General features: G+C 39.4%; 1 protein-coding gene across 1 annotated transcript in view; it reads right to left on the reverse strand.

Moving 5' to 3' along the window:
- Positions 1–13930, reverse strand: part of SPATA16 (spermatogenesis associated 16) — a 243826-nt gene that overhangs the window by 27374 nt on the left and 202522 nt on the right. Inside the window, exons 8-9 of the mRNA XM_024124419.1 lie at positions 7480–7644; positions 4797–4880 (exon numbers count right to left, since the gene is read on the reverse strand). Coding sequence (XP_023980187.1) covers positions 4797–4880; positions 7480–7644 — 249 coding nt within the window. The remainder of the gene's footprint in view (positions 1–4796; positions 4881–7479; positions 7645–13930) is intronic.

Genomic DNA, 13930 nt, shown 5'->3' on the forward strand with positions numbered 1-13930 from the left:
TGCCGCGGAGCGGCTGGGCCCGTGAGCCATGGCCGCTGAGCCTGCGCGTCCGGAGCCTGTGCTCCGCAACGGGAGAGGCCACAACAGTGAGAGGCCCGTGAAACGCAACAACAACAACAAAAAAAGAGTCCTGTCATGGCATGGGACTTTCCAACACAAGAAAATTTACCCTTTTTTTTGACACAATCTGCTTATTTTTGTATTTGCACAGCTAAACCAACTTACATATATCTTTCTGGAATTAATTACTGGAAAGCCAATACTCTAAAGCCAAACAAAAACAAGAGCCACTTTCCTAAAACTCTATAAAGTATACACAGTATTTTAGTTCTGGTGAATCAGGAAAAAAGCCCACAATTGTCTCATTCTTTCTCTTTCTGGGTTCTTAGAGAAATCTCAAAGATAACAAAATATAGACAGGAGGTCAGCACTCATGAATCAGGCTTCATCTTGACAGTCTTTTTATAGACCTGTAACAAAGTGGAGCCCTGAAAATTGTGTTAGGTAATGGGGATTCTGACAGACCCTTTAACTCTGTGGTACTAGGAGGTGCTGCTATAATTCTGCTTCAGATGAAAATTTCAAGTGTTTTCATTAGGTACAACAGCTGTTTCTATTACAGATAACAGATCTCAGAGGTGGTGATGCTGATATCAACTTCTAGTCGGCTCAGAAGACAGTGTAGCTTGTACACTTAGCTTTTTAAAAAATTATTTTTTTCCTGCACACGCAAATTAACTCTGTAGCAGTAAAAGGAAATTACTTACTTGCTACCGGAATCCTCTGAAAGTGATACGATCATGCTTTGTAGAGTCACACTGACCAAATTAAAAGCCCTTGGGAAAAATTTGGCACCGCGTTCCTTCCCATTCACATCTTCCTAAAGACCTCTCAGGAGCTTCCATTTAGAAAGCTAGGATCATTACCAGGGCTTTTTAATTTGGAAAGATTGGCTGCTCACCAGTGAGTCTTTCTAGATAGCCAGTGGTTGGGTTGAGTGGCTCTGATGTGTTCCAGCCTCAGAGGCCTTGACTTGACTCTTCTCCTGACTCCTGCTTGCTTGCAGGTATGTTTTCCAGCCCGGGGCCCTGATCCATGGCTCTACTGCTAAAGCTTATTTCCAAGATGGATGCTATCATTTCATTCTTTCCACAAATGCACATATCACTCCTCCTTGGAGAATTGGAATCTGTTTCTCCAATCCCCTGATTCTGGGCTGGCCTGTGACTGCTTTGACCGATAGAATATGGTGGCAGTTGCTATGCCAGTTCTGGACCTAGCCTTTTAGAGGGCTGGTAGTTTTTAAATACTTCCTTTCTCTCGAGATACTTCCTCTTGGAACCCAGCTGTTGTGCTGTTTAAAGCCTAATTCACATGGAGAGGCCACATTTAGGCCCTCCAGTCAGTGTCTCAGCTGACTAGTATCAGCTGTCACCACATGTGTGAGCCATCTTGGAGTCCGGTCCATTTTAGCCTTCAGGTGACTCCTCCAGGCACAGAAGCCACGAGATTGAACTGCATGAGAGACACTGTGCAAGAACCACCTGGCTAAGTCTAGTCAACACATAGAACTGTGAGAGATAACGTTGTTCTAAACCACTATATTTGGGATGATGTTTAACACAGCAATAGATAACTGCAATAAGGGCAAAGTGGGAAGCTGCGGGCTAAATGCTCCTATGAATGTGGGCATCAGAACACTAGTGTAGGGTGAGGTGAAACTGGTGGTTGTCTACAAGATGCAGACAGGTATAGGCGAATGTCAGTCACTCTTCCACCTGTTTGGCTAGTCCTTGGAATTTCATAATTGGACTATTCTGTTATCTCTTGGATTTGCAAATATAAATATTTACTGTACAAATGCAAATATTTCTGGGAGGGATAATGCTTTCAACCAGGGTATAAGGGTACAGCAGACTTTTTGTGTAGGGTCAGATAGTAAATATTTTAGGCTTTGTGAGTTATATGGTCTTTGTGGCAACTACTCAACTTGGCCAAGGTGACATAGATGATACTTAAGTGAATGGCATGGCTGTGTGCAGGTAACTCTATTTATAAAAATAAGTGGTTGGTTGGTTTTGACCTGTGAACTGTAGTTTGCTACCCCCTGTGCTAAACAATTATTTCTATAGTCAGCAGAAATATTTAATTATATCACTTGACTCTGATGAGCATTGGATTTTGTTTACCTTTAGCTCCAGTTCGTCCTGCCATTCCTTCTTAGTCTCCTCCTAAATTTGAAATGTGCTCCTCAAGCCTCTCTTCTTATTATACGCTCTTTCTCTGCCATGTCATCCATTCAAATGATTTCAGTTACCACCAATTTGCCAATGACTTAGAAAACTCTATTCAATTTTCTATTCAGAACTCCAAACTCCTGTACTTCACCTTGGATATCTTGCCGGCACCCTAAGTTCTGTGCACTTTTGGGCTAGTTATTAGCCTACTGTCTCTTAACTACAAACCCACCCTTCTGTAATTAGCTCTTTGATGCTGGGACTGGAACTCTGGAAACCCCATTTCTGCTTTGCCAGCTCTTTGTCTCCATCAATAGGGGTCGATAGAGGGACACTGTAAAACCCAAGGAGAAAGGAGGGACTTGCTGCTTCCTGGTTATTTGCTGTGGACTTCCTGTCTGCTTGGAGTTCCCATGAGCATCTATTCAGCAAAGTTTCTTTGCTCCAGAAACATATATTCTTTTCTGTAGTAGCAGTGGAATCTAGTTTTTCCAAAAGTTGCCAGATTACCCCCATTAAAACTGCCTTCTTTCACTCCCCATCAGCACAGTGAGTTAGTGCCTGTTCCTCAGAGGTCTAAGTCTCAGCCCTTCACGACCCCTCCTCCAAGTTCAGGGACACTAGCACCAGCTAAATAGCACCTCCTAGTAGGAGATCTGAGTTTTGGTCCAGCCAGGTCCCTGCTCCAAGTTTCTAAGTTTTAGTAATTGCAACCTCTTCTCTTTGATTCTCCAGCCCTAGGGGGTGGTAGCTGTTTCCTTTAATTGCTTCCTTGGTGATGAATTATTGTTTTCCTTTTCAGTTACCTATTTCATACACAGTTAACCATTCTGTATATTAAATTCCCTTTCAAATACCTGGTGTGGTTTCTGTGGACTCTGAAAGAGTTTATGTTCTCAGCCGAAAGCTGCTTCGTTGAAGTATTTCCTTCCTTCCTTTGCACCAGCGAACCTCTTCCTATTCCCCGCCTAGTGGCTCAAGCCCAATCAATGTCTGGGCATCATTCTAACCTTTTCTTTTCTCTAAACTCCCATATGCAATCAGTGAATAAGGCCTGTATATCTGCTTCCTGAATATTTCTTACATCTGTCTGCTTCTCTCCATCTCTGTGCCTACCACTGTACATCAAGTCACCTCCTTATAACTGACCTCCCCGAATTTCTGTAGCCCCGATCTGTTTTCCCACTACAGCCCTAGCGATGTCTCAAAAATATTTATCAGATAAATATTAATACTTCCAGAAACATAGTTTTTAAGACCAAATCCTTAACGTAATTTTTAAGACCTTCTGTGATTTGACTTCTTTTGCCTCTGCACTTCATTTTGAAATATGTTCCTCGTTCCTTTGTCAGTTTTTGAATTTGCCATGCTTTCTTAGCATTCTTGGTACAAACTTATTCCTCTGTGTAGAAATCTCCCTTTTCATCTGGATAACTACTACTATCCTTTAAATGTTTTATAAATATCACTTTCTCAGAGATGGATTTTCTGATCTCTCAGACCAGTTTATATTCCTGTCTTTGTTCCCACAGAGCATTGAACATCCACTTTTTAAATATAATAGTTAGTAAACTTATAAGTAGCTGTTTAATAACTGTCTTCTTTCCTAGATGGTTAGGCCCATATAGGCAGGGGCTGTGTTTGTCTTGTCCAGCACAATATCCTTAACATACAGTGTTCTTTCAGGCACAGTAGATATCCAACAAATATTTGCTGAGTTCAGTTGATTTCTGTTCTATGCATTTATCATAGGGCCTCTGAATTGATTACAGAAGACGCACATTTCTGCAGATGCATTGGAATCCCTCATGGCTGACTTTACCTCTTAAACTGAAGGCTTCTTTGGTTTGCTCTTCTCACATCTCCTGACACCAGTTCTCCCTTTGTGGGTTCTTACCGTGATTGGAGGAGACTGAGTGGGGAGTAGATTAATCAGAATTTATCACCTTTAGCTGGACTGGAGACCCAACACTACTTACTCCTTCCTGCATTGCCAGAGGGGCCCGTGGTATCACACAAGTCTCCCGAGTAGCTGGGGCCAGGTGCATCTCAGTGCTTGTTTTGCATAACTCAGGTAACCAATGAAGGGATGTTCTACTTCTAACAACCCGTCTGTTACTCCTTCACCCCAAACATCAATGTGCTACTTCATTTGTAGTTCCCTGAAATGTAGCCATTATTCCTCAAGTGACAATTATGGGAGAAAGGGTTGGGGAGCAAACTAAAACATTGATGAAAGGGCTTTAAAAATATCTATAATAACCAATAATGAAGGAGCAGATAATGAAAATACAATATGAAAATGAGCGTGATAAGAGACCCATAAAAGCATATGACCAGAGTCAGAAAAGCAGCAGACCTTAGGAAACAGATTAAATAAATCCATATTTGATTTTGGCTACACTTCCAGGGAGAGAGCTGCACTTATTTTAAAAAGAAAACAACCAATAAAACAACCCGAGGAATTTCCTTTTCCTTTTATCTTTTAAACAGATTTGACCCAAGATGGACATTTTCTTTGAGAATAATATGTCTTTTTCCTTCAGCTGAAAGTTTTACCTTTTGAATTGTATTCCACACACGTTCTTTATCGTTTCTTCTTCCTTCAAGGGTGTCCATAGCATCTGCCATTAGTGACTGCAGCTGTGGCACCAAGATAAAAATTATCAGTGTGGAATTCACACAGAAATAACTTCTCTAAATACACAGATTAAAACCTAATTAAAAAATCATTTGTACGCTGATGATTTTATTACTCAACTTTCCGACAATGAACACTGCCACCTCATCTCTGCTTCAGTCATTACCAAGTATTATTGCAGATATAAAATACTGGAGCAATGGAAAGATTCTTGAAAATTTGTAGAAAACATATAGATTTTAATGTAGTAAGTGTTGATGTTTTGTAAAAACGGATTTGGGTTGTAAAGAATGAAGGTGGTAGTTAATTCTCTCAGGAAATGGCATGTAGTACATGAACACATTTTAATATTTTCTCCTGAGGCTAATGTATCATAATTCTAGGCATCATGCAAAAGCTCACCAGAGGACCATACTAAAATTGTGTTGTTTTATTGCCTCTTAAAGGATCTAGCTCATTTATGTTCTTTTACTATTCTTTTCTTCTCTAAAATTTCAAAATAACCAGGATTACTTTTTTAGGTTCCATTTAAAAGGCAAGTTTAAAACATTCAACCCTTTGCCCCGAACTGCCATATTCCAATTTAAAATAATCCTATACACACACTTTATATGTGGCTGCAAAGTAATGAGGCCACATGAAGCCATGTGATATTCAAAGCTAAAAAGGAAAGTTCTCTAAAAATGAACATATACCAGCTCAGTTCACCATGGCGTCAAACATTATGAACCCTTAGATAATCTTTCTGTTCTTTAGATATTGCAGAGCTTAAGCAGGAAGGTAGAGAGTCGAGTCATTCAAAACTTTTCTACTGAGTAGTCACTGTTTATATAGCATCATAAAAGGTGTTTCGAGGATTGGTATGTAGGTTAACCTATGCTTGGAAGCTGGAAAGTAAAATCTATTACTTAAGGTGATGAACCCTTGCAAGATACATGATTTTTAAATATTTGGCTTGAACATATACATCCCTACACATTTACTTTTTTTCTAGTAGGTATATAAATTATGAAAATATCCCATGAAATCCTGTTTTCCAAGGTTTCGGGTAGTGGAATGTTGCACTAACACATTAGTTAGCGATGTTAATAATGCTAGTTTTGTGCTCTTTGTGTATAGTTAGAAATATAAGTATTTCCAGAAAAAAGAAGGCTGCAGATGTGTGGCTAAGAAGGCCTAAGTGCAGAAAACTCCCTTGTATTTTTCATTTAAATCTTGAATGTGCTTTTCAGGAAGACAGGATCAACATTGTGCCAGCTTCTTAAATTAACATTTTCTTCGCTTTCTTTTATCTCGGAGGAGCATTAATCATCTAAAATTGGCTATAATATGCACTTTGAAAGCTCCACACTTACTGCACTCCTGAATGCCTTATGAATGGTAGGATAAACACTTAGCCTTTTAGAAGGTGTTCTGTGCACATAACCATACAGGTTTAGAAAGTATTATTGCCAGTTTTGACTTAGTAAATTCTTGACTAATAGACTTTTTTTCTCATGGTTTTAATGTTTAGTATGTGGAGTTTTATTATTTTATTATATAAAATATTTTATTATTTATTATATAAAACTACTTGGCTTTATATGCTTACTTTGAATATCAGTATTTATTTAATATACTTTTACAGGTTCAGATGAACGTTATAAATGTTGGCAGTTCATTTCTTGATTAATTTGTAAGAATTTTAAAAGCTCAAAGAGGGAGGGTTCCTTTAGTTATCTGAAAATTACAGTTGATGAGTTTGGGTTGTTCTCATCCTTGCTATGTGAATTCAATTCAGGTCTATAATTAGTTTTCGCTACATTCAATTAGAGCCTCAAAGAGCCCTTCCCAGCAACACATTAGGAGCTTTACATGGAGTGAATTTTACCTTTCCTTGAATGGCCAGCACACTGATTAATAACTGTTTTTCAAACGAGGAGCTATTGTTTCTAATATAAATTATGGTTATAATATACACACCTGTTTGGAGATTTGTTCTATAAGCTATTTCTTGAACTAGTTTTTGACAGGCTCTGTGTTTTCTGAGTTAACTGGTCAATTCAGTTAAAAAAAACAACAACCCACCATTTGACTACATTTTCCCCTCAAGACAGCTCTCTTAACTAAATGTACGTATGCGTGCAAGTGTTGGCACTGCCAACATATATGTGACATTAGAAGTAAATAAAATTCTATGGATGATTTTCTAGGGTCAGTTTTCTATCCAGCAATTACTGTTTTTTCCTCTTTCTTTTCCATTGAAGAGAATCCTGTATTAACATATCTTGGAGTTAAGAAACAATGTATTAAAATTTCACTTTACTTGAAACAAAAAAGCCTGACTCAAAATATGAATAATCAGCCCTCTTCCATGTTTTCATACATCACAAAGGTCTTGCTATTAAAAAAAAAAAGGAAGCTAGTCAGGGTGGGCAAATAAAACACATACACACACACACACATTTCTACATTTTCCAGTTTCTTAATTAGAATGCTTCATGAGGGTTGGGGAGTTTGCCCTCGGACTGCATTTATTGTCACATTCTTTTTCAGACCATATCACTCTTTTATTGGCTCAGGGCTTGTGAAAGCCTTAAACAAAGAAAAACAAATGCTTACCAATTCCGCCTCCTGTTTACTGATGTCCTGTAGATAGGGAATGGTTGCTAGCTCGGCCATTGCTTGATTGATAACCTGGGACTGCTCCTTTACTCTCTGCAGCCGGCTGAGGAGGCTGGCATATTGCAACTTCTCCATCACACCTGAGCGCGCAGGAAAACTCCCCTAGTCTCCCAGGAGAAGGAAATGTTTTAGAACAAAACCATAGAAATAACCTCTCCCCGGGGATTGAAGTCAGGTCAGCTGAATAATAACATATTTAGCTCCTCTGAAGTAATGGTATCTACTGCAAATAAATGTTTTCTTCTATTATTTTAGAGAATTGTCTGTACCCTTCCTTCAAACAGATGACTGAATTGATATATAAAAGGGAACGCTTGGCAGGACTGTTGAGAAGGATTTGCAGGTGGCCCTGCCTAAGGAATCTGGGATGAGGGGAAAAGGACTGAAATTGAACCTGAGCTCCACTCTCCCAGTGGGGATCCCACAGAGCTGTGTCCATTTAGTGGGGGTGATTTTATCTTTGTCACCAAGGCATCATAAGAGTTAAGAGTTGCCCACTGTCTTGTTTATACAAAGGAAGATTTCTTATGCAAGCTGAATCCTGAAAAATGTTATGCAAGTGGATTTCTGTCTAGCCCAGTGGCTTACATTAAACCTCCAGCTCTGCTTTTATCTTTAGTTCTCATTGGATGGCCATGGACTCTGGCTCCTCTCATTGTGGCATTTTAGTGATTTATTCTGGGTCCTAGGACCATTCCAGCAACTGACATGATCCATCTGGAAATAGACTGTTGGGCACTTGTGAGGAACACCATCCCCCATGAATCTACTGGTATTTTGGGCTTTCTTAAATTGGGGCACACTTATAATTAAGGTGGCCTACCTCTGTATTTGCTACTGCCAGCCATAGAGAGGACATGTTACCTTCTCTAAAAAGTTTAATACAAACTGTACTGCTTGTTAGGTGAGACAAAGTTTATCATAAAATTCTCACATTTCTGTTTAGGAAAAAGTACTTCTGACATAAGGGGGCATCTAAGGGTTCCTGTCATGTTTGGAGGGTGATGAAAAATGGGAAGTCACAGGAGGATTTAGTTTGGTGATGGCATTCTGAATCTTGGTGCTTAGAAGTGGAAGCCTGGATGAGCGGCATCCCTTTATACGGTCGGGGAGTGGAGGTTTCCTCTTTGACCACCTGCACCAGAATTACTAGGCTTGTTGGTTAACTAGGAAGAGTCCTGGACCTTACTCAGTGAATCACAATCTCTTGATATGTGGTCCTAGAAATATGAATTTTAGCTATACAAAAATTCAAATATTCAAATATCAAATATTCAAATATCTCAAACAGAAGTTGGAGAATAAACTACTACCTTAAAGCTTAGTATCTGCACAAGGACTATTTTAGTTTGTGCATACTTATAAAACAGATTTTTCTGCCAGAAATTAGAGAAGGCAGACATGACTTTTCCTTCTTAAACTACTCTCTTCTAAGGAGAAGAATTATTAGAAACTAGCATTACTAAAGAGCATCGAAATTTTAACTTGAATTTAGAAGGCAGTCCTTTCTGAAATGTCATACACATATCTTGATTGACACCAACCTCTAGAATTTGGCGCTTTCCTAGAATCTTGGTAATAAAGAAAGGTTGAGCACCGTTGCATTGTATATGCTGTATTTCTTCCTAACATCTATCTCTGCCATTTGACTAATGTCTCTTTATCCCTGCTAATTTGTTCTTTCCAATTAATAATTTCTCTGAAAACCTATAAACCTATAGGAGCAATGACTGCAAATTGTGGATTTGAGATCCCTTCTCTGAATTGAAGAAATAGCCAGGCTACCCACTGAGTTTAAACATGTAGCTAAACAATGGATACTGTCAAATAGAGGAAAGCAAGTTGCAGGAGAAACAGTTTTCTTTCCGAAGAAAAATTACTTTCTTTGTCCTTCTTTAAAATAAACAGTGGGGCTGGTTGTAGGAAAGTGGTGTAGTGACTCAACTCCAAAGTGCAGAAACAACTGCAGCCTGCTTGGAAACATAATCTATCAGTGTAATTTTCCAAAACATCAGGACAGTAAAAATAGTGGAAGGCAGTGGTGCTTTGTTAGCTTGATTGTTGGATGCATAGCAAAACAGGAAGTGCTCCTTATGAATAGGGCACTAGGGAAAGGATACAGTTGACTGCTAATAGTCCTCCCCCTCCCCCCCGCCCCAAGCCAAATGCCGTTTTGGTCATCAGGAAACTACAGATTAATATTTTACCTATACAAGATTGGGGTTTTGAGAGAGAAAGTGAAGAAGAAATAAAAATTAATAAATGCCAGGAGGAATGCTTTAATGCTGTTGCTTTAAGAAAATCAAGGAAATAATGAAAAATGAAGGAATTAGCTCACATCTAATGCTAGCAAGGGCTAAATGTAAAGGGAAGTAGCCCTCTCAATGAGACTTCAGAAGTGATCAAAGAGCTCCTTAGCTGCTGGAGAGAGTGTTATGAAGTGGACAAGATTGAAGATAAAACCTCACACAGGTACAATGAAGGTTAGGTAAATAGCAAGTTCAAATGAAAACTTCAGCCAGACAATTGTCTAGATTTAATAGCAGGTATGGATGAATGTTTGGAAAATAAGTGGCACAGCATAATACTGCTGAAAAGCGGAGCCCAAGTATTGGGAATGTATTTCCGTTTGACATAACGTATAGAAACATTAATTGCAAAGAAAAGGGGTAGGAAACACATACTATTGTTCATTTCCAATGTGCATATATAAACAAATTTTGTGCTTCACTTGGAGGAAATTAAAAGTAAAATTAACAAGGTATTCAAAACCTGGTTAGGTCATTTTTTGGCAAGTCAGCCTGTGAAGGAAGCTTCATGCCTGGCAAGAGATTTTATTATTTTAACTCTTTAACACCCCAGGAAGCACAGTACATAAGGTGCAAACTGACAGCAGCCAGTAAAGTTAATGAATGGAAAACCACAGCAGCATTCAGTAGCACGTGAAATAATTAGTACAAAGATCCAGAGAAGAAAAAATGCCGTTAGAGAAGAGCTACTGGTTGAATGGGGTTGATGTTCAGTGAGATTAAAAGACACCAGATAGGAAGGTGGGAGAATATTTTAGACAATAACTCTGAAAATGCCAGAATAATTTTTGTCTGGCCATGTGCTGTGTGCCTAACAAAGGAATCTATAAAGGTAAGGAAACTGGTGTCAGAGTGTAAGCAAAATTATTTTCTGAGCCATAGAAACATTATACCAGGAATGTCTTTGTCTCCTTCACCAACTCTTTCTACCACCTCATGGCAAGAGGTGAAAATTCATGTTCCCTGGCAAGCTCTACTGTGGGCAGTAGATCTACTCCATGGCTAGAGATGACACCTCTAATCTTGCCTTTGTGAGGAGATCTGAGTGCATCAGTGATCTAAGGAAAAGAATTCAAAATCCACAGGACACTTGCACAGTCTTCATTTTAGAAGACTATGTAATTTCAAAGTATACAGCATTTATAAAGAAAAAGAAGGGTCTATAAAACAGTCCTTTTGTCATAGCAAATGAAAACCAATGCAATTAATTAAAACTTTTAAAATTCTTAATACTTTACAAAGTGCTTCAATGTGGATTATATACTTTTGGTCTCCCAACTCTGGGAGGTGAGCATGGCAGATAACAGCTTATTTTATAAATGAGAAAAAAACAGCTCAGAGGTTAAGTGACATCCTAGGGTTACACAGCCAGAGCACAGCCTTGGACAAAAGTCTTCATCTATAGCTGTCACAAGCTAGGGTCACAGCTAATAAGGACAATGCAATGCCTAAATACTCAAGTGGATGGCATTTGACATCTGATACACACGAAAAAACACACCTCAGGGGATCCTAAAAACACTGTTGAGGGATTCTTGGGTCACAATTAATTGTACCATGTAGGAATAATTTCCGCTCACCAACTCATTTCTTGCTTCATTAAGCTAGGTTACCTTTACAGCCAATTTTATTCAGTCCTGCTTTATGAAGCTGTGGTTGGGCATACAATGAGAAACCTAGAGGCCAATATTTGGATATTCTTGTGGTCCCTGGGTACCTGTGGGATCACTTGCTTCAATTTCATTTAAGCTCTTTGAGACAGTCTTCCAAAAACTATTTCCCATAGATGCAAACGTAAGAAAGTTGATGAAATCCCTCACAGTTAACAAAGTGGTGCTGACTCATTCTAAAGAAGACTGAGTCATTCATTAGATGCTAAGTATCTAGTTCATTATGGTTTTCAAATCTCCTTTATGGACACATAGAGATACATGCCTATACACATTTCTAAGTGGCCAGAATGCCCTTTGAAATGTGAGAAGAAAATGTGTTAGAAGCATTTAAAAAGTGCATGATGCCTAGATTGGCCTAACCTGCATTCATAACACACTGGGAGATCTGAGCTGGCAACAGAGGATGATGTGGCGGGTACCTGACAAGTAGCAAGGTACGGCGGGCATTGCCCCAAAGAGCCAGGGCACAGACTGATTACCTCCCCAACATCCAGCACGCTGGCACTGCAAGGCTAACCATGTGCAGATGAGGTGAAATAATACTATATGGTGATGGTTCTTGCTAGCAAGGCTTCCACTCCTTGCAGGAGCCTGATGATGACAGTGATGGTGTGTGTGTGTGTGTGTGTGTGTGTGTGTGTGTGTGTGTGTCTGGAAGAGGTTGTGAATTGGAGAACAGGACCCAAAAGTTGCAACAGAGCCAATGAGATGGCTATAAACTGAATGTTTGTGTCCAACCAAAATTCCTGTATTGAAGCCCTAGTGACCAATGTGATGTATTTGGAGATGGGGCCTTTGGGAGGTGATTAGGGTTAGGTGAGGTCATGACAGTAGGGCCTGATATTGGAATTAGTGCTCTTATAAGAATTGACACCAGAGGGCTTGCTCTCTGCCATGTTAGGACACAGAGAGAAAGTAGCCAACTGCAAGCCAGGAAGAGGGTGTTTGTCAGAACCTGACCATGTTGGTACCCTGATCTCAGACTTCTAGCCTCTAGAACTGTGAGAAAATAAATTTCTGTTGGTTATGTCATCCAGTCTATGCTATTTTGTTATGACAGCGCAAGATGACTAAGGTAGAGGTGGATTTCTTAGTAGTAGTAGTATAGGGGAGATAATTGAGTGGAACACGGTTGTGAGGAAGGGGAAGGAAGCTATGTGGTAGGAAAATCAGTAAAAATGTGCTTTTGGATTTGTACTGCATAGAATTACAAATCATGCGAATAAATTAGTGGTTTTATAGCTTTTATAAAATGCTGAATAATGTTACTGAGCAGGTAAACTGCTGAACAGATGTTAAGTAGCTGTTTGTGATAACCCCCTTGGTTCCCCTTGTAAGGTAAGAACATCAAATCAATGATGTAATACTAAAGCCACAAAAAAAGAATTCTTTAAGATTTCCAGCTTAAAGGCCTTTTGAAAAATATTTTAAAAGGGGAAATCTGCAGCCTTTAGAGCCCATTAATGAGGAGTTCCCTTTATGTACTTTCAATACAATAGCTTAAATTTTGTAAAATAGCACAGCTTAAATCAGGTCTTATTTTGGGCTTTTTTTAAGACTGAAAGTAGAAAGGGCATATTTTCCCTGGGTCAGAGAAAGGGATTAGATAATTTACCTTAAGGGTATATAAAAATCAATTACCAGGTGGAGGGCGGAGTCAAGATGGCAGACCAAGACGACACAGGATTCGTGTCTACATACGATTAGGGCACCTACCAGGCACTGGTGGGGGACCACAGACACCTAAGGGGATGGGAGGAACCCCCAGCGACCGGCATGCAGGATCTTGGTTCCCAAGCTGGAGGTCGGGGCCAAACTCCTGTGGTGGGAGCTCTGAGTCCAAATTGCTGGACTAACAGAGAACCTCAGACCCCAGGGAATATCAATTGGAGTGAGGCCTCCCGGAGGTCTGCATCTCAGCACCAAGACCCGGCTCTATCCAACTGCCTGCAAACTCCAGGGCTGGACCCCTCAGGCCAAACAACCAGTAAGACAGGAATACAGACCCACCCATCAAAAAAAAAAAAAAAAAGAAAAGAAAAAAGAAATGACAAAAAATATGTCACAGATGAAGGAGCAAGGTAAAAACCTACAAGACCAAATAAATGAAGATGCAATAGGCAACCTACCGGAAAAAGAATTCAGAGTAATGATAGTAAAGATGATCCAAAATCTGGGAAACACAATGGAGAAAATACAAGAAACATTTAACAAGGATCTAGAAGAACTAAAGAGCAAACAAACAGTGGTGAACAACACAAAAACTGAAATTAAAGATACTCTAGAAGGAATCAATAGCAGAATAACTAAGGCAGAAGAACGGATAAGTGACCTGGAAGATAAAATGGTGGAAATAACTGTCAGGGAGCAGAATAAAGAAAAAAGAATGAAAAGAATTGAGAACAG

The sequence above is a fragment of the Physeter macrocephalus genome, chromosome 1 (assembly GCF_002837175.3).
Source record: "Physeter macrocephalus isolate SW-GA chromosome 1, ASM283717v5, whole genome shotgun sequence".
Taxonomy (NCBI): domain Eukaryota; kingdom Metazoa; phylum Chordata; class Mammalia; order Artiodactyla; family Physeteridae; genus Physeter; species Physeter macrocephalus.